Source organism: Capra hircus, chromosome 2 (assembly GCF_001704415.2).
Source record: "Capra hircus breed San Clemente chromosome 2, ASM170441v1, whole genome shotgun sequence".
Taxonomy (NCBI): domain Eukaryota; kingdom Metazoa; phylum Chordata; class Mammalia; order Artiodactyla; family Bovidae; genus Capra; species Capra hircus.
Genome location: NC_030809.1, coordinates 44,390,361 through 44,412,185, shown reverse-complemented (window position 1 = coordinate 44,412,185; position 21,825 = coordinate 44,390,361). Strand labels below are relative to the sequence as shown.

The 21,825-nt window shown below is 35.8% G+C and overlaps 1 protein-coding gene across 1 annotated transcript in view; it reads left to right on the top strand.

The window, feature by feature from the left end:
* Positions 1–21,256, top strand: part of LOC102176567 (cytochrome P450 20A1) — a 43,093-nt gene extending 21,837 nt beyond the window's left edge. The window contains exons 6-13 of the mRNA XM_005676390.3: positions 2,597–2,675; positions 4,548–4,663; positions 5,466–5,520; positions 8,353–8,473; positions 12,850–12,961; positions 14,023–14,087; positions 20,713–20,802; positions 20,977–21,256. Of these exons, the coding sequence (XP_005676447.2) occupies positions 2,597–2,675; positions 4,548–4,663; positions 5,466–5,520; positions 8,353–8,473; positions 12,850–12,961; positions 14,023–14,087; positions 20,713–20,802; positions 20,977–21,127 (789 nt within the window). The 3' untranslated portion in view covers positions 21,128–21,256. The remainder of the gene's footprint in view (positions 1–2,596; positions 2,676–4,547; positions 4,664–5,465; positions 5,521–8,352; positions 8,474–12,849; positions 12,962–14,022; positions 14,088–20,712; positions 20,803–20,976) is intronic.

Below are 21,825 nucleotides of genomic sequence, written 5' to 3'. Positions count from 1 at the left end.
TCCGTTTGTCTATCCATCCATCCTTCCATCCATTCCTCTCCTCCTTACCCAAAACATTTGAGAGTAGACACTTTACTTCTTTCCCCCTAAATGCTTCAGTTTGTACATCACAGAAACAAGAATATTCTCTCATATAGCAACAAAATAGTTGCCACACTTGGGAAATTTAGCTTTAATACCATATTTTTATCCAGAGCCCATATTCAGATTTCTTTACTTCTAGTGGTCAAACCTCTTTAACATGAAATGGTTTTTCAGCTTTTCTTTGTTTCTTGATGTTGACTTTTTTTTTTTAAGTACAGACCAATTATTTTGTAAAATGTCCCTCATTTGGGTTTAATTTGACTAGATTCAAATTGCATACTTTTGTGTGTGACTAGATACAAAGTCTCTATTTTTGGCAGGAATCTGGTATTTTTTTTTTTTTTTTAATGTTACTGGAAGTTGTCAAGGGAAAGTTTTCATACCATAATCATGACCTAAAATCCTGCCTTAAGTGATTTTTAATGTCCTTAATGTCTGAAACTCTAAGAGGGTGCTGTTGTCCAGCCGAGCCACCAGAAGTACTCACCGGGTTGTGAATGCAGGGGCAGCGTTCCTGCACCATGCCTGCTGCTTGGCTGGCCATACTTGGGAGATATCATCGGCTCTAAGATGCGTTTCTATTTCACAGGTGTTAACGTGAAAAAATGTACATCTCACACCCAGTTGCATACTGTGTTTCTGAAGTGCCCTCCAAAAACATGGTCCTAGTTATTATCCCACCAACATTAGTTTGCTCTTTCCTTGTGTTTTTGACACAGTTATTCATCTTTTAAATATTTGCCTATCTAGTAAGTAAAAAATGATCTTTCATAATTAAAATTTTTAATTCTCTTCTTGTTTGTGAAGTTAAACATTGTTTAATATTTTTGCTGAGCAGCTTGTGTTTCTTTTTTGTGGGATGCCTTCTTATGTCCTCTACCTGTATTTCAGTCAATGTCTTTCTTTTTCTTACCAAGAGCTTTTAATTTTTTATCTCAATTTTCATTTGCTTTTACTTTTATTTATAGTGTATTTTAAAAGACTTTTTTTTAAAAAAGCAATTTTAGGTTTACCTGTTTTTGACTGTCAGAGTTGTGTATAGTGAATCTCCAGCCATTAGTCAGTTTGAGTTCAGGTTCTCCTGCCCCAGCGCTGGTTCTAAGATAATTTCCACCTGTAAGTCTGCTACAGTAAGACGTGCCTCCCATTTTCACCTCTCTCTCCAGTCTTGGGGGCCTCAGTTTGCCTAGGGCCCTATTCTGTCTCAGAGATCCAAGAAGAGCTGTTGATTTTTTAGTTTGTTTAGCATTTTTTGTTGGGGTGGAATAGCTAAATTAACTCAACTTTTTCATCATAAATTTTTACCCTGTGCTGTTTGTTGTACTTAGGCACTTCTTTCTCACTTAAAGGGTATTCCTAATATAAACATTTGCTGCACGTTTTTACAGTACATTTAGTAGTTTAATTTTTTACATTTAAATAGTTTGAAAGGCATATCTTCGTAAGGTAAGACTTGAGGACTCATAACTATGAATATTTTTAAAATACCTATTTATTTTCTTTTTTCCACAAGTTCTTTCAGAATTTCTCAATTATCAAGAAAATTTTTCATGACTAAGTATCCAGTATTGAAATCCTATTGTTTGCTGTCTCCAAACTTTACACTAATTTTTAACCTTTTCCTACATCTTAGCCAGTGCTTACCAGTTATCATCTTAACTTTATCTTTGAGGTGCAGAACAAAAGGGAAGAGTGAAGTCAAGTGAAGTCGCTCACTTGTGTCCTGCTGTTTCCAGCCCCATGGACTATAGCCTGCCAGGCTCCTCCATCCATGGGATTTTGCAGGCAAGAATACTGGAGTGGGTGGCCATTTCCTTCTCCCAGGATCTTGCCGACCCAGGGATCCAACCCAGGTCTCCCACATTGCAGGCAGACTCTTTACCAACTGAGCCACCAGGAAATCCCTTCCAGTTATCATGGTGAAGTAAAAATTTGGAATTCATCTCGGATGGTAAAGAATCTGCCTGAATCTGCCTGCAAAGCAGGAGACCTGGGTTCAATGACTGGGTCGGAAAGATCCGCTGGAGAAGGGAATGACAACCCACTCCAGTATTCTTTCCTGGAGAATCCAGTCGATAGAGGAGCCTGGCAGCCTACAGTCATCAGGTCGCGAAGAGTTGGACACGACTGAGCAAATTCCATTTTACCATTTTGCAGTGAATTTTACTTACCCACCAGTGCCATTGTAATAAAAAATTGAAAATTGACTCTACTGATAGTTCCTCTTCCTTTTCATTCATATTCCTTTGAAAATAAGGAAACTGACTTTTTAGTTATAATTAGTTTGAAAGTACTTTGAATGAAATTAGTAAGAGATATATATATATATTTTTTAGTAAGATATATTTCGTGCCTTATCTTCAAAGACAATGGAATAAATGATTTCCATGTGAAAGGGAGAATTTAACAGTTCTGTTGGTGAGACAGAGGTTCTTCAGTTATTAGCTTAGATTGCATGGTATTATTTGGAAAATTTATGTACTAAATAATAGGTATGCTTTGCTATTTTCAGGTTTGGTCTGAGATTGGAAAAGGCTTTCTGGATGGATCACTTGATAAAAGTACAACTCGGAAAAAACAATATGAAGATGGTAAGTTTTTTCACTCTTAATTTTTAGTAATGACAAAAGGAAATGTGCCCAGTTTTAATAGGGTTATATCTGATTCATGAAGTTATAGGTCATGTGTTTTTTCTTCCTTTTATGTTTTTTCCTACATTTCCTATTATGAAAGTTTTTCTTAAATAAAAGAGAGGGAAAGGCTGTCAATTAGTCAATAAACTCTAGCACTTACTCAGAATGAGAGTACTGTAGTGCTGGTACAGCCTACAGGATTAATGGAAAGTGCAAAGGTACAGTCCTGGGAAAGCAGTTTAAAAATGCATGTTAAGTAAGAGTTATAATGAGTGAAATTATCTAAAATAAGAAAATGCTCATGAATATCTTTGTAGTGATACTTCTACAAGTAGAAAAACAGAAGAAAATCTAAATATCCAATAATATAGGAATTGCTAAGGAAATAATATCAACATGACAAATGTTATAAAAGAAATGCAACAAAATAAAAAAAAATTCTTGCAATTATAATGTTGAGTAAAAAAATATTTATATATTTTATAAATACATCCACATGACCAGGGGGAGAAAGAATATTCCATGTAGAGGAAAAGTAGTTGGACAGTCTTTTAGGTAAGATTCTTCCTGATATATTTGAGGTACAACAGAGAACTCCATGGCTGGAGTGAAATGAGTTAGGAGAACAGAAGACCAGAAAGACTGATGGGAGTGGAACAGATTTTGTCTGGCTTTGGTGTGACTGGGCTGCTGTCATCTCCGGGCTCAGAACAGAAGCAGGGAGGCTAATTAGGAGGCTACTGCAGGGAACTGGGCAAGAGAAATAATGTGGCTTGGACTAGGTGGAAGGTAGCAGAAAATAGAATATTTTTTTAAAAAAAGAATAAGGGAGAATAATTCTATATTTTGAAAATTAGAACTGCCAACATTGATGGCCAGATTAGATGTGAGGTATGAGAGAAGGAAATACCAAGGTTTTAGACCTGAGTAGTTGGAAAATGAAATTGCTAGGAAATCAGATGGGACAGATACTATGGAAAGATCCAGTTTTGAAGGGGAAGATCATGGCTTCAGTTTTGGATATGTTATGTTTAGTATACTTCAGACATCTCAGTGGAGATGCTGAGTTGATTGTTTGATACAAGTCTGAAATTCAGGGGAAAGAGGTCCTAAATTTGGGAGTGTTCCATCCATAGATTGTATTTAAAGCATGAGAATGGTTATCACCAAGGTAATGAGTATAAATAAAGATCTAAGAAAAGGAGTCCTTGACCTTGGGCATTCCATCATTAAGAAATTGGAGAGATGAAAAGGAACTGACAAAGGATCCTTAGAATGAGCAGGCAGTAAAGTGGGAGCAAAGTGTGAAGCCCAGGAGAGTGGATCCTGGGAGCCAAATGAGCCAGGTGCTGTGATAGGTCAAGTAAGATGGGGCCTGAGAAATGATCTCTGGATAATTTTCTTGGAAGTTGGATTAATCTTCTAGGTTATAGAAATTTACTTTTCTGACTATTTCACACTTGTTGGAGTTTCTAAATGAGTGATGCTTGATTTGGGAGAAGAATGGAATTAAGAGGACAGAATTTAGAAGGAAGGTGAATAATACCAGCAGAGGGGTATATATGTAAAAGTCCTCTAAAGGGTAGAGTCGTTCTACTTTTTGACCTGGACGTTTGATTTAGCTATTTGTTAAATTGTGCATATATGTTTTATGCATTTTGGTACATGTTCAAGTTAGCAAAATGAGAAATATTAGACTTTAAATTAGCTTTAAAAATTGTTATTATTCTCTTAACTGAAAGTTTTACTCTGCACATAGGAACATTGTAGAAATACAAAAAATTGTTCAATCCTCACAAATGAAAATCATTTTTGTTTTTCTTCTCTAAGCCCTTATGCAACTGGAATCTATTTTAAAGAAAATCATTAAAGAACGAAAAGGAAGGAACTTCAGTCAGCATATTTTCATTGACTCCTTAGTACAGGGAAGCCTTAATGACCAACAGGTGATGTAATTCTTAAATGTTTATCAAACAAAGGATAATCAGACATGTATAGAGTGTGCTTTTTATTCATTTTAACCCAGATGCCTTCCTAGAATTCAATGGCTTTTTCCTTTTTTGTTGTACATCATCCATAAATAGTATTTAGATTTGCTGTCCTGTTATTTAGCTCTTGGAAGCAGCTATATAGTATCTAATATTTGAGCAAGCAGATACTGAACCAAAGTTCTGTGGTTGTTACAGAGGAGGGCTTGGGTGAGCCTTTTTCGACTAAACAGCTCTGCCCGCGTGACCAGATGTGGCAGCGTGGCTTGTTCCCAGTGTGGATCTGTTGCCCAGCACACCACTGGGCTACTGTGTGTTTGTGGAGTGGAGCCATTGCTGCCACACCTGTTCACTGTAGGAGTCTTCTGCCTCCTCTGTGGATGTAAGTCTGCATAGACAAAAAGTGGTTTTCTGGGTGTGTGTGGGTACAGAAATTAAATCATGCTCCAGAACAGTGGCAGGCTCCTCACTCTTGCTGAGTCTTCATTGCTGCACTCAGGCAAGCTAGAAAGATAAGACTGAGCCATGAGCCAGTGATATTACTGGATAAATGTTCACTGCCAAAAATGCAGTGCAGTGTTTAGGTTGGCTTTTACATTATATAGATTTTATTCAAGTGAAAATGTCATAAAGGAATAATATACTTTGTTCCTTCTTAACTCCCAGTGCTATACTGTAGATGATTTTACTAGGTCTAATACAGGGTCTAATACAGGCCACCTTACATGTCACACTATCTAAACTTAGTTTTGTTTCCTAGATCCTAGAAGACACTATGATATTTTCTCTGGCCAGTTGCGTAATAACTGCAAAATGTAAGTATAAACTGATTTCTTTTTGAGATAGATTATAAAATACAGAAAGATAAAGCTATTCTAAGATGAAGGAAATACTGTTTGTGAGATCTGTTTATAATTTCCCTTAGCTCTTAGTTTTTATTCCTGTTTGAAAGGCTAGATTCACATAGTGCTCCTCCCCTGCCCCCCCACCCCCACTTTTCTTAACCCCAGGTGCTCTGTGCCACCTCTGAACATTGCCATAAATTTCCTGACACAGTTTATGGATTGTGAATCCTAGTTAGTGCCTTTAAAATGAACTGCTGTTGACACCTTTCCAACCAGAGCTGCAAGCTCTTCAGTTTCCTGCTGCGGCTTTTCACTTTGACTTCAATCCTGTCTACTATTAATAAGATCTACCAGCAGCGAATATAGGCCACAGAAATCATGATTTAAAAGAACTTCTTGGTGAAATTAAAGGTGATTATTATTTAAAATTCTAAAATGGGTGATACATTTCTAAGCTTTCTTACCGGTTTTGAGTTTATCAGACTACCATTTATTTATAGTTTTTAAGAATATGTATACCCATAAAATTGTGTTAACAAAAAGTGCTAAAGGAAGTATTAAAGCACAAGTTGAAAATCTAAAGAATTTATGTTTACCTGAAGGATTTTGTTCACAACTTTTTCTGTTTAAGAAAATTAAGAAAGCATGAGCACAAATGTGAAGTTGCTGTAAGTTTTTCTTCTTTGTATACTTTTTTGGTATCTAGAGATGTCCCAGATTTTATAGATTAAGTGGAATATAGGTAAGCATGTGTCAAAAATAATGTCTTGAACCTTAAAAAAAAATACTTGTTTAAAAAATGTATTACTGTTAAAATATATCTTTGCTGAAGACCTTCAAAAAAATCTGTATCAGGGACTTCCCTGGTGTTCCAGTGGCTAGACTTCATGCTCCCAATATAAGGGGCCTGGGTTTGATCCCTGGTCAAGGAACTAGGTCCCACATGCTGCAGCTAAGACTCAGCGAAGCCAAATAATTAAATAATAATAAATAAATGTTTAAAAAATCTGAATCAGTTGTACTTTGGATATTACAAAAATCGATCATTTCCAAGGTTGACTTAATATTTTAATCTTCTTTGTAGTTTTGGGGGAAAACTTGCCTTTGAGAGGCAAGATCAGCAGGAAACCTTGATTAAAGTCCCTTCTCTGCGACTTAGTAGCCTGAAGCAAGATATTGACCTCTACATTTTTTTTCCTCTTCTAAAATAAGGAAGACCTCCAAGGTTTCCAACTGTAAATTGGTGTCTTGATTCAACATTGTAATTAAAGAACATTAAGTGGCTTAAAATCACATTTTAAAGCTATACTCTCTGTCCTTTAATAGAGTTGTACAAAAAAAACAGTGTTTGAGGTTATTTTTAATAGAGTTGTACAAAAAAACCAGTGTTTGAGGTTATTACACAGTTATATTAATTTTAAATGATAATGTAGTCAGGGTGTAGAGTGCCTATTGTATCCAAATCCTTGTGCTATATCTTTCAATGTTATACATTACTACATATTATTGTAAGATTGCATACCTGTACATACATACTGTCTGCATAAGTGTTCACATCACTTGTGAAATAGAAGTTCTGCAGTTCACTCACAAGCCATAATAAAGAAACATATATAGGGAAAAAGTTAAAGTGAGTTACACATATGCCTTTTATGAACTCTGGATGTGAATAAATTATCAAAATAATTGAGTACCAGGTAGCTATTGATTTACTGATACTAATATTAAGTGCAGAAAGTGAATTATGTATTTACATTGGATTTGGATAATATGTGACTTTGGCAAATATTAAAAATAATTAACTTTAAGGCCAATTTAAGATAGCCCTTTAGCTCAGGAAAGAGATAATAAGTAGAAATAGAAATTATTAAACACAGTTGAGAAAGTAGTTGACATAGAAAAAGTAGAGCTGTAGATAGAGGCATGTCAGGCTTAATCTAAGGAAAGAGATGCTGTGTGTCTGGATGGTTCCATTTGAACAGTTATAATCCCAGTGAATCCCTAAGGGAAATATAATTATTTTATATTTATTTTGTAATTAATTTTCTTACCTTTTGATTTCCTCAGTGATTATAATCCGTAAGCCATTTTCAGAAAAAGTAAGCCATAAGCCAGTGAACTCCGGTGTGGGCGTTCATCAGAATAACTGATATTTGGTAGGAATATAGAGACCCTGGACACACCCTAAACCTACTAAGTCAGGATCTGTGGGTGGTGGGATTGTGTCATTGCACAGTCTCTGACTCCCAGGAGATTTTTGAGAACCACTGTCCTAAGCAAGTAATCAGTTTCAGTTCTTGAGCCAGTGTATTACAAGTAAAAACTTAGAAGCACTGATTTATAGGTAAATCTCCTGCTATTTTTACTTGTGTGAATCATTTCATTAGGGCTCCTGAAGAAACTGACAAGTCAACTATTTTATTTTACATGGTCGAGTGAACCAGTCCATCACAGTTGCCAGCATTTAACACTTACCCAGATGTGAAATTTATTTATTATCCTTACTGTTTTGCTTAAGGTAAAATGCATCAAGTGCCTTTGACTACTTGCCAATTTTATGAAAGAAATTTTCTAGATTTCACTGTCTCTCTTTGAGAATATTCTGTAAATGTTTATGTTCTGTTGAATGAAGCACAAATCTCATGAACAATCTTGTTTTATCTTCTGGTAGCATTTATGTATCTTCTGTATCAGGTAGGGGGAAAAAAAGAAAATACCAAAAAATAGTAACTTTGTTTTTTATTCAGCACCCAAACTATGAATTCGCTGCTTTCATTGTTATTAATATAAACTTTCACTTAGTGTGCACCTGGGCAATCTGTTTTTTAACCACCTATGAGGAAATTCAGAAAAAACTATATGAAGAGATTGACCAAGTTTTGGGGAAGGGACCTATCACTTCAGAGAAAATTGAGAAGCTCAGGTAAGAACCTGAGGAAAGGGAGGGGCGGGGAGATCTTTAAAATTTGAATTGGTTTATCTTATTTAAAACTAATGCTAATATGGAGGAAAGCTATGTATTTTTACAGGACTTAAAGTATTTACATATAGATTTTAATAGATGACTTAATTTGCTTTTTAAAATCAGAAGGCAGTCTTGGGAAACTTTTACATGGGCCCATATAAAATAGCATCAGTGATGTCTAATAAGTGGAACATTCATACATTGATGGTAGGAATGCAAAATGGTACAGTTCTGTTGTAAAACAATGTGGCAGGATCTTATGAAATTGTACAGTATGACCCAGCAGTTCTCCTAGGCATTTACCGGAGAGAAATGAAAACATGTCCACACAGTGACCTGTATGCAAACATTTATTGCAATATTATTCATAATAGCAAAAAATAGGAAGTAGTCCAAATATTCATCAGCTGTTGAATAGATAAATTGTGTTATATCCATACAATAGAATAGTACCAAGTAATAAAAGGTAACATAAAATCAATACACAAAACAACATGGATAAATCTTATTATGCTAAGTGAAAAAAATCAAGCACAAAAATAGTCTACAGTGTGTTTCATTTAGGTGACTTTCTGGAAAAGGCAAAGCTATTGTGATAGAAAGTAGGGCAGTGATGGCTGGGGCCCGAAATGGGGAGGGGATCAACTGCAGAGAGGCATGAGGAAAGTTTTCTAGTGAGAGGGAACTGTTACATATCTTTCTTGTGGTTGTAGTCACACAGTCATATATGATGACTAAAATTCATCAAACTGTACAGGTAAAATAGATAACATTTTTATGTGTAAGTAATACCTTAATGTAAAAGAATTTTAAAAACAGCAACTGTGACTTCTTAGGGGGTTGGAAGTCTGAGACTGGGTAGCAAGCAACCTTACTTTGGAGCATCTTTCAACTAAAGAAAAGAAGATACAGATACAGCCATTAGAAAGAACTCGAAACCATGGATTTCACAAGGAGACATTTGTTAGGGATTCTTTAAAATGTTGAAAGCTTTATTGATTACAATTTAAACAAGTCATACATACTTGTTTTTTGAAGTTTTTATTATGCAGAAGTGTATGACATAGAAGGGGAATGTCCTTTGTAAATGAGGACAAGAGAGATAACAATTGTTAACTGTCTATATTATTTTTCCAGACTTTTTCTATACATATATATGTATGTATTTAAAACGAAAAATTTAAAAACATTTTTAAGTGCAAAGCATGTAACTCTTCTGTAAATTCCATGTTTTCTCTTAATGTGTTGTAGACAGTGTTCTATACATAGTAACTCTACCACGTCTAGTCAGTGAGTAAGTTTTGTTGATTTTATTTTCCAAACAACATTTAGTTAGAAGTTTAGTTTTAGTTCTTTCCATTGTCCCCCACCCCCACCCATGAGGAGCACCACCAACTTGTCTGGGGCATTTCAACAGCCTTGTGTCTTTCTTCCTCCTATGAAAGTGAAAGTGAAACTCTCTCAGTCTTGTCTGACTCTTTGTGACCCCCATGGACTATACAGTCATTGGAATTCTCTAGGCCAGAATACTGCAGTGGGTAGCCTTTTGCTTCTCCAGGGGATCTTCCCAACCTAGGGATCAAACACAGGTCTCGTGCATTGCAGGTCGTTCTTTGCCAGCTGAGCCACGAGGGAAGCCCAAGAATACTGGAGTGGGTAGCCCATCCCTTCTCCAGTGGATCTTCCCAGTTCAGGAATTGAACTGGGGTCTCCTGCACTGCAGGCAAATTCTTTACCAACTGACCTGCACTGCAGGCAAATTCTTTACCAACTGAGCTACTCCAGATTGCTCTTGGAGCCAGTGACTGTACACTAATCTGTTCAGGTGCTTTAAAAATATACATAACCTGAGACTAATCCCAAACCAACAATCTCTGGGCATCAGAAAGTTTCAGAAGCTTCTCAGATGAGCTAATGTGTAGTTAAAGTTGAGAATCACTGTGCTTGTCATCTTTCTATATCTGAGGAGTTCTATCTGATCATGCTGCTGCTAAGTCGCTTCAGTCGTGTCTGACTCTGTGTGACCCCCTAGATGGCAGCCCACCAGGCTCCCCTGTCCCTGGGATTCTCCAGGCAAGAACACTGGAGTGGGTTGCCATTTCCTTCTCCAATGCATGAAAGTGAAAAATGAGTGAAGTCGCTCGGTTGTGTCCAACTCTTCGCAACCTCATGGACTGCAGCCCACCAGGCTCCTCCGCCCATGGGATTTTTCAGGCAAGAGTACTGGAGTGGTGTGCCATTGCCTTCTCCGGTGTCTGATCATACTCCCCTGTTTAAAATCCTTCAATGACTTCTGGTTGCCCTTAAGATAAAATTTATACCCACTAACTTGGCTTATGAGGCATTTCAGCTTTACTGAAATTCTTTTGTTTCTTCAAATGTGAAGCACTATTTTTAGTCTTCTGACTTTTGGCTACATTCTCTCTTCCTCTGTCCTCTAGCTGAGTCCAGTTTTTTCTTCAGGTGTCAGGCTAAGTGTTTGAATATCTGTAAAGTCCTTTTTCCAGTTGGGTGCTCCTGCCATGTGTTCCCCGACACCCTGAACTTCCTTTATCATAACAGTTACTGTGCCTTTTTAATTGTTCATCCTTGATGTTCCTTCCTCTGTCCTTTCCCCTGCCAGCTAGACTCCGAAATTCTTTGAGGGTTTTGTCTTGTTGACTGTTGTAGCTTAGTGTCTGATGCAGTGCTTCTAATGTAGTAGGTACCTAAAAATATTTGTTCAAAGAGGAAAGGATGTTTCCTTTTTTGTTTTTGATGTTTTTAGAAATTATATAAATCAATATTCCTATGCTTACATCTTTGCAAATATTCCCAAATTTTTCTATTAATAAGGTCTGAGAAATGAGATAATTATTTAAGAATGTATGCAGTAGTGTAGTGTTTACGGTTAGGGGCTATGGGGTAACAGACTTGGGTCTGAATCCTGTCAATACCACCTACCTGCTGTGTGATCTTTTTTTTTTAATTAATTAATTTTAATTGGGAGGCTAATTACTTTACAATATTGTGGTGGCTTTTGCCATATGTTGACATGAATCAGCCGCAGGTGTACATCCCAAACTCCCCTACCACCTCCCTCCCCATCCCATCCCTCTGGGTTGTCCTAGTACACCAGCTTTGAGTGCCCTGTTTCATCCTACTGTGTGATCTTAAACAATTGCCTCATTTTTAAAATCTGTAAAATTAAAAACAATAATACCCATGAGATTTTTATAAGGATTAAATGAAATACTGCATAGAAACTATTTAACAGAACTGGTGCATAGCAAGATTTCAACATATTTTAGCTTTTATTCCTCTCCTTGTAATGCAAACTTTATGTTTTCATATATATTGTCAAGTTATCCTTCATCAGAGATTCTCTGGTGGCTCAGATGTAAAGAATCCGCCTGCAATGTGGGATACCTGGGTTCAATCCCTGGGTTGGGAAGATCTCTTGGAGGAGGGCATGGCAGCCCACTTCAGTATTCCTGCCTGGAGAATCCCCATGGACAGAGAAGCCTGGAGGGCTAGTCCATTGGGTCGCAAAGAGTCAGACATGACTGAGCGACTAAGCACAGCATAGCGTCCTTCAGTAAGGTTGTACCAATTTATACTTTTCCCAAGTGAATATGAATGTCCATTTCCCTATTTTTTATTAGCATTTTCTAACAGTACTCTTGTTCATATTTGTTAATCTGGCAGGTAAAAAAATTTGCTTTGATTGGCAGTCTTTCCATTGTTAATAAGGTTGAGTAGTTGAGTATCATTTATGTTTCCATGACATTTGCAATTTTTTTCCTTTTTTTGTGGATTGCTTTTATATTTTCTGTCCATATTCCTGTTGGGATGTTTGATCATTTTAATTTGGGATTTTAAAAAGCTTTGATGCATTAAGGATATATTTACAGCAAATAATTTTTCTACTTGGCTTTTAATTTTACTTAATGATGAGTTCAAGTATGTAGAAATTTTTCCTTGGTCATGGTGTTTTTCTTTATGATATTCATCATTTCAATATTTTTTCTAATTTTGAAGTAGAAAAGTCTTATTAAAACTTTTATTAAATCCTTTATTAAAAGTAAAGGATGCTTCTGCACACAAATTTTTAAAATATTGCTTTGAGTTTTCTTCTGGTACTTTTAAAGTCGTTTTTATTAGTTTAAATTCATACTCACCTAAACCTAAACTTTATATCCTTCTAGTATACACTGTGTTTTAAGCAAATAAGAATTATGATGACTATTCTGTTAGGAAGGTTATTAAAATTGTTGAATGACACTTTAAAATGTATATACATTTCAAATTGGTTCTCCCAAAATAAGGATCCTCAAAAAAATTTTTTTAAACAGGTATTGTCGGCAAGTGCTTTGTGAAACTGTGCGGACTGCCAAACTGACCCCAGTTTCTGCCCGGCTTCAAGATATTGAAGGAAAGATTGACAAATTTATTATTCCTAGGGAGGTAGGAAACATTTGGTATTCTTAACCCATTCAGTTATTCTTTTCAACTCTTTTAGTGTGTATTTTTAAGCTTTATTGTTTAAAGTAGCCAATAAATGCTACCTATTGTTAAATAAAAGCCAGTTATTTTAAATTACAAAACAATATATGCTTGTTTTAAGGTTCAAACAACATAAAAGAAAGACTCCTTTCTCCCTAGGTCCTACTGTGAATCGTTTGGTGTATATTTTGTAGGTTTTTCCCTGTGTATATGTATTACTCTATGTATATATATGTATGTATTTTAAAAACCTAATTTATATGTGAAAATATACTCTTTATATGTTGTTTTTAATTTTCTTCTTTTATTGGGACAATTAATACAACTGGCACTTACTGTGGATCCAATTCATTATTTTTAATGGATGTATAGTATTGCATTGTATGAATGGACCATAATTTAAGTAGTCCTCATTGATGAAAATTTAGATTGACATTAATTTTTTTCATTACTACAAGTTGCCTCTAAAAGGCAATTTATATTTTGAGCAACAGTGTATGAGACTGCTTTTACTCTCCATATTCTTTACTACCTCTGGATTTATGAATCTTTTATATATTATGTGAATCATATATAAAAAATTATCTCATAATTTTAATTTACTTCCCCTATAATTGGAGAGATTGGACAGCTTTTCATCCGTATACTCACAGTTTGTATTTCTTTTGTGAATTATTTTCTTTCCAGTGAGGTTATATGTCTTTTTGTAGATTATACATATTAATTCTGTTAGTTATATGGCAAATCTTTTTTTTTCTGTCCGTTGTTTATCTTTTACTAGTTTTATGGTGTGTTTTGTTTTTATTGGATGCCGGTTTTAAATTTTCACGTAGTGAAGTCTGTTATTCTTTTATGACTTCAGTATTTTGTGACATGCTTAAGGGATACCTTCTCACTATGAGATCACCAAACTAATGGCCTGTGTTTTCTACTGTTATGTAATATTTTTATAAGTTGGCTTTCTGGGAGTCATTTTGTCTCTGTTAGACTTTTCATAACCAGAGTATTTTTTTTTTTTGCAGACCCTTGTCTTGTATGCCCTTGGAGTCGTGCTTCAGGATCCCAGTACTTGGTCATCTCCGTACAAGTAGGAAATTTCTGTCATTGTCTTTGCAGTTCTTAACTTTTATGAGTTTGCGTGTTTTGTGTTCTCTTTCTATGTTTTGAGGAGAAATTCAGTATGTAACAGTGATATAAAAACAGAAAGCCACTGCCTTCCCTGTTTATCTTCTGCTCAATGCTTTTTCTTTCATGAATCTGCTGTCTTCTACTCTTCATTTCTCCTATTACCACTTCTGTCCCAAGATCTATTTAATTACTTAATCTCTACAATTATCCTTTAATTTCAGTGGTATTTTGGAGTTCAGTTACTGGTAAATGGGTATTGCCTATGCAGTTTCTTTGTTTTCATTTTATTGGTCTCAGTTATTAAGCTCTTTGGCTGAATTCAGAAAATAGGTATTGTGTGTATATTGTCTGAGAGAACAGCAAGGGAGGGGAAAGGTGAAGAACAAAGCTGATACTGCTTGCCTCCTCAGTAGGCATCTGGTAAAATCTGCCTTAAAAAAGTAGGTTAAGATCTACTGGCCTGAAAGAATGTTATCTGTTGAGTTGATGAGGGCTAAAGCTATGTGACAGGCAGGGGGCAGAGTTGATGGCATGGTTGAAGTAAAAGAAAAACCTACTTCCAGAGTATAAGGCCTGGGACATTTAAGCATTAAGTAATTTTAGTTTTTCACATTACAGTGATATTAAAGGGAAATCTATTAAGAAATTAAATAACAGTACTTCAAAATCTACTAAAAAATTAAGTAAATTTAGTATTCTAAGGGGCTTTCATAGCAGAATTAAAGATATACATTTGTGAAATAAAACTGTTATAAAATAAAAAATTAAAATTTCACATTTCAGAATCTTTAAAAAATTCTCATATGGAAAAATGCCAAATTTTTGATAAACTTTTAGATGTAATACAAAAAGCATAAGAACTTTGCTAGAACTTTTGACAGTATTCCCATCCTCAAAACACTCAGAGAATCAGGGTCACAGACTGAAGATACAGAAATATGTGCTAAAATGTAGAAATCATTTTTAGGAATCAAATGCAGTCGAATTTAGGAAATGTTACTGGTAATGTTGTGTGCCAGGGAAAAGGCTTCTTCAGTTGGATGCCTCATCGCCCATCCCTTGTGGAAACTCCAGAGAGTAATTTGTGTCAGCGCCTTGAGATGATCCTTGAGAGACTGCGGCACACTAGCCGAAATGTACATAGGACTGAGGTAGACCCTGTAGAGATGACTGACTGATTACAGTTTAAATATAACCATCACATAGAGGAAGATGAAGAGATTGACTTTTTCCACTAAATTTAATGCTCTTGAGATCAACAAGGGGTGTTGCATATTTTTTATGGCTGAGTAGTAGTCTACATGTGCAGAGTTTGTTCAGCTTCTACCCTTTGACCCACTAAAGGACATTTGGCTTGTTTCTAATATTTTGCTTATATGAATAAAGCTCTTATGAACATTTGTGTACAAGGTTTTGTGTGAACATGGCGTTTCATTTCTTAGGAAAAATGCCAGAGTATGATTGGCTATATGGTTAGTGCATACTTAATTTCACAAGAAACTGCCAGACTATTTTTTATAGATTCTCAGCAGCAGTGTTTGAGAGATTTAGCTTCTCTGTAGCCTCAATAGCATTAACTATTGTTTCTATTTTTTATTTTAGTTCTAATGGGTATGTGGTGATATTTCATTGTGGTTTTTAGAAGTTTTCTTTTTGAGTAACTGACATTACCTTATTCTCCTTATAGAAACTGTCTAGACATATATTTATAGAAATAAATGCATTATTGCTTTTATTGTGTTGGCGGTGTCTCAGAGGAAGAAACCCTGACTCAAATTCTCTGATTTAAATTGGTAATAATGTAAATGCATCACCGACTCAATGGACATGGGTTTCGGTGGACTCCGGGAGTTGATGATGGCCAGGGAGGCCTGGCGTGCTGCGGTCCATGGGGTCACAAAGAGTCGGACATGACTGAGCGACTGAACTGAACTCTAAACCAAATAATGAAATATTATCAACTTAAAAAAAATAGACTGAAATAGAATTCTCAACGAAAAAGAACTAAGGCAAACATTAAAATCCTTAGTATGGACAGAGACCAACATGGTGATATAGCAGGCTCGTGAATTTCCTTCCTCACACAGATGCTCTGAATGTAGAGCAATTCCCTCTGAGAAAAATCCAGGAACTAGCTGAGTGACTCTTCTACATTAGGTAAATGAGAAAATACCTGCATTGAAACAGGTGGGAAAGGCTGAGACATATTCTTGCCATAAACTCCACCCCCAGCACAGTGCCATACAAACAGGAGGGAACATCCAACTCTCAGCTGCTTCTTGAGGATCAAAGGCTTTGAACCACACATTCTGTGCCCCAGTTTTAAATGCTCCCACCTGAGGGATGGGCTTCCAAAACATCTACTTCAAAAGCCATCTGAGCTTGCTTTCCTGAATCGCACAGGAGTGTAGCAAAGAAGCAGTTCCTAATGGGAGCATGTTGGGAGCACAAGCATTCACCATGGCTGTCCCCATAGGGCTCAGCACAGAAGGAACAGGCAAAAAAACCTATCTCCCACTCTTTCCCTGGAAGGGGGTTGATTGCTTACTTTACAAGCTGCTGCCTGAAGATCCAGCTTCTTAATGAGCATGCATTTAGAAATACTGGCTGAGATCCTCTCCAGAGGATCAGTGGACGCACCCCCAACCATAAAACCAAGTGGCCAGCATCTCCCTTTCACACACGTCGAGTGTCCCAACTTCTATGGCTGCCATCAAGGGAGGGATATGCCCCAAATTTCCCTGTTCTGTTAACTGGAACGTCTTGCATTCATAAGTCCCACAGGATCGTAGCAAACAAAGAAGCATATGTTAATGGGAATGGAGGTACTGGCTGTGGTTAGCCCCCACATTTCAATGCAGAGGGAGCCAGCAAAATGCCTGTCTCCCAATCCTTCTCTGGAAGGAGTTCAACTACATACCTAGAAAATTTAGTGTATTTTCAAAATTCTGAAAACCTAGGATTTGGATGGAGAAGGCAATGGGACCCCACTCCAGTACTCTTGGCCTGGAAAATCCCACGGACGGAGGAGCCTGGTGCACTGCTCTCCATGGGGTCGCTAAGAGTCAGACACTACTGAGTGACTTCATTTTCACGCATTGGAGAAGGAAATGGCAACCTGCTCCAGTGTTCTTGCCTGGAGAATCCCAGGGACAGGGGAGCCTGGTGGGCTGCCGTCTTTGGGGTCACACAGAGTCAGACACGACTGAAGCAACTTAGCAGCAGCAGTATCTGGATAACACTGTCATTTGCTACATATTTTATAGTCTTATGTTGTAAATTGAGTTAAATTCATGATGGAAAATAAAATTGGAATTACCTCTTACCCTGAAAATAAATAAACAAATAAAGTGTTATGGAAGTTTTTTTTAAAAACCTCAGTACTTGAGATTAGATTACCTATTCATTTTCATTTATTAATCCTTAACATTATGAGATATTTAACAATACAGTTGGATGTCTCTGGGTCTTTTTTGGAGAAATGTCTTTTTGGGTCTTCTGCCCATTTTTTGGTTGTGTTGTTTGTGTTATGGATATTGAGCTACATGAGCTGTTTGTATATTTTGGAGATTAATCCCTTGTCAGTCACATCGTTTGCTAATATTTTGTCCCATTCTGTGTGTTGGTCTTTTCACTTTGTTTATGGTTTTCTTTTCGCTGTGCAAAAAAGTTTTTAGGTTTAACTAGCTCCTATTTGTTAGTTTTTACTTTAATTTTCATTGCTTTGGGAGATGAATGCAAAATGATATTGTTGTGGTTTATGTCAAGGAGTGTTTGTCTGCCTGTGTTCTCCTGTAAGAGTTTTATGGTATCTGGTCTTACATTTCTATTTTTAATCCATCCTCAGTTTATTTATGTGTATGGTGTTAGAGAATGTTTTAATTTCATTCTTTTAACTGCAGCTGTCCAGTTTTGGACACCACTTATTGAGGTTGTCTGTTCTCCACTGTATAGTCTTGCCCTCTTTATCGTAGACTAGTTGACCATAGGTATGTGGGTTTATTTCTAGGCTTCCCGTTGATCTCTGTCTTCAGGCCAAAATCATACTGTTTTGATCACTGTAGCTTTATAGTACAGAATGAAGTCAGGGAGCCTGATTCCTCCAGCTCTGTTTTTCTTTCTCTATATTGCTTTGGTCATTTGGGGTCTTTTGTGTTTCCATACAAATTTTAAGTTTTTTTGTTTTAGATCAGCAAGAAATGCCATTGATAATTTGATAGGGATTGTATTGAATCTGTAGATTACCTTGTGTAATATAGTCATTTTGACTTTGATTCTTTCAATCCAAGAATATGGTATATCATCTATGTCATCTGTGTCATCTTCTATTTCTTTCATCAGTGTCTTATAGTTTTTGGAGTATCAGTTTTTCACCTCCTTGCATAGGTTTATTCCTAAGTATTTTATTCTTTTTGATGTAATGGTAAATGAGATTGTTTCCTTAATTTCTCTTTCTCATCTTTAGTTGTTAGTGAATATGGCTTAAAACACACGAAAGATGCTCAGCATTACCAATTATTAGAGAAATGCAGATCAAAACTACAGTGAGGTATCACCTCATACTGGTCAGAATGGCCATCATTAAAAAATCTACAAGCAATAAATACTAGAGAGAGTGTGGAGAAAAAGGAGCCCTCCTACACAGTTGATAGAAATGTGTAAATTGCTACAGCCACTATGGAAAATAGTATGGAGGTTTCTTAAGACTCTAAAAATCAAGCTACCATATGATCCATCAATCCCACTCCTGGGCATACATCTGGGGAAAACCATAATTCAGAAAGATACATGGACTCCAGTGTTCATTGGAACACTATTTACAATAGTCAAGTCATGGCATCAACCTGTGTTCCTCAATAGAGAAATGGTTAAAGAAAATGTGATACTTCTATACAATGGAATATGTTGTTGTTTAGTTGCGAAGTCATATCTTAACTCTTTTACAACCCATGAACTGTAGCCCACTAGGCTCCTCTGAATCTTCCTGACCCAGGGATTGAACTTGTGTCTCCTGCATTGGCAGGTGGGTTCTTTACCACTGAGCCACCAGGGAAACCTGCAATGAAATATTACTCAGCCATAAAAGAGGATGAAATAATCCCATTTGCAGCAACATGGGTGGACCTAGAGATTATCATACTAAGTGAAGTAAGTCAGATACAGAAAGACAAGTATCACATAATATCACTTATATGTGGACTCTAAAAGTCAAATGAACTTATTTACAAAACAGAGACAGACTCACAGACTTAGAAAACTTTCAGTTACCAAAGGGGAAAAGTGAGAGTGAGGGATAAATTAGGAGATTTGGATTAACATATACACATTACTACATATAAAATAGATAATCAACAAGGACCAACTATATAGCACAGGGAACTCTACTCAATATTCTGTAATAACCTATATGGGAAAGAAACCGGAAAAAGAATCTGTGTGTATGTATAACTGAATCATTTTGCTGTTCACTTGAAATAAATGCAACATTGTAAACCAACTATATTCCAATATAAAATAAAAAAATTTTTTTAAGTTGGAAAAATCTAGTTTCATTCTGTTTTAACCTGGAAACATAGATATCTTCAAGTAAACACTTAGGGTCCCAATTTTCAAGTTAGTTTACAAAAGGAAAAAGATGATTACATTTGATATAATTTTTCTATAGACTAATGTAAATAGAGTGTATTCCAAAAGTAAAAGATAATTTATACTCTTTAAAAAGGCTATGAAAGCAGAATTCTTTTTTTTTTTTTTCTCATAGTAGAGCTTAGATCTTTTAAAAACATTTGTTTTTGAGGGGAATTTTTATGCTCCTTGGTGGGTTGATTATTTTGTTTTAATATATCCATTTCCCCATGACTCTTTACAGAGTAAAACTTTTTTTCTGTACAGTAAAAAATCCTTGGTGATGGTGGTTTAGTTGCTAAGTTGTGTCCAACTCTTGTGATCCTGTGGACTGTAGCCTGCCAGGCTCATCTGTCCATGGGATTCTCCAGGCAAGAATACTGGAGTGAGTTGCCATTTCCTTCACCACGGGATCTTCCCAATCCAGGAATTGAACCTGGGTCTCCTGCATTGCAGGCAGATGATTCACCAATATTTCCTTCACTTATTAATAAGTCTGGGCCTCATGTAATATAATTTTGATGTGTATAATTTTAAGTCTGGTGACTTCAATTTTAAGAAATGAAATTTAATTGAAAAGGCAATGTAAAATGCTTTGCATATTGATTTGATGGTCTCATGTAACATATTTTGAACACTCTTAATGTAAATACTCACTATGTGATTTTGCGTGATTTATTCTTACATCTCATAAATGATATAAGTGCCTGTTACGCTTTTATTCCTTGATGATTCTAGAGAAGTGTATTTTGTGCCTATTGTTTAGAAATAATAAAGTAAGCCAAAAGAGACATATGTTCAGTAGTTTAGGAACATAAAAAGTCAAAATGAAATATAATGTGACAGCAGTTTCTAGCTTTAGTAGTTTTTAAACTTTATTACATACCTATGTTCTTATAGTGTAAATACATGCCATGCCAGTGGAGCTCTGTTTGACTGGCCCCAATTCTTCTTTTTAGGTTTGATCCAGAGCGTTTTGATGATGAATCTGTAATGAAAACTTTCTCCTTGCTTGGATTTTCAGGCACACGGGAATGCCCAGAGTTGAGGTGAGATGATAAAGGAAAATGAAAGGAAAGAAGTCAGACTTTGTACTTAACATTTTGATAATCACTGTGGATGAGAATGAACAATCTGTATAAATTGTATAAATTAAATTTAAAAGTTAAATTGTATAAATAATCATTGATCTTTGGTAACCATGTCACTCTCTTCCTGACTAGGTTTGCCTATATGGTGGCCGCAGTGCTTTTGAGTGTTCTGCTGAGGAGACTGCACCTCCTTTCTGTGGAGGGACAAGTTATTGAAACTAAGTATGAACTGGTGACATCATCCAAAGAGGAAGCTTGGATCACTGTCTCAAAGAGATATTAAAGTTGTATGCATTTAACTTTGTTGAAGAAAATGATCATTTAGAAAATCTGTATTGAATCCTTTTAGAAACCAAGCATCATTGTATAAAATAAACACCTATTAATAAATACTTCATCATGTAAATTTGGACTTTTGTATACCGGAATTTCTTGATGCACCATATACACATATTCATTGGATCAGTATAGTGATCATTTTAATGGGAGGCCTTCTGCTTTTAACTTTTGTCTTATCATTTTCTATGCCATTATTTTCATTTTCTTAGCCTTGGTTTGATTTGTAAAATTAATATTCTTGAAGATAAATTATTTTGCACATTAATATTTTCCAGATGTTTGTAAAAAAGAAAAATAATATTAACTCCTTTTCATAGTTATGGTATATCACCTTAAAGGGGGGAAAAAGGACTTCATAATTTTATTTATTGGATTAATGTTTTTATTTTCAAAGTATAAAGTCATTTGTGTTTAATTATTGTTATTAGGTTTGAGTAATTCAGTGAATAATATACCTTGTATTTGCTATTGTGCATTCCCAGACAACAGTGTTCATTTCATGACTTATACATTGCTCATCATTATGAACAGTTCTGAATCATTTGGAAAATTATATAGTTGTTTTTGAATGTGTCTTGAAATGTCCCTCCTAAGAAGCAAATCAAGAATGAGGCTTGTCTGTCCATTTTTGCTGAAAATCTT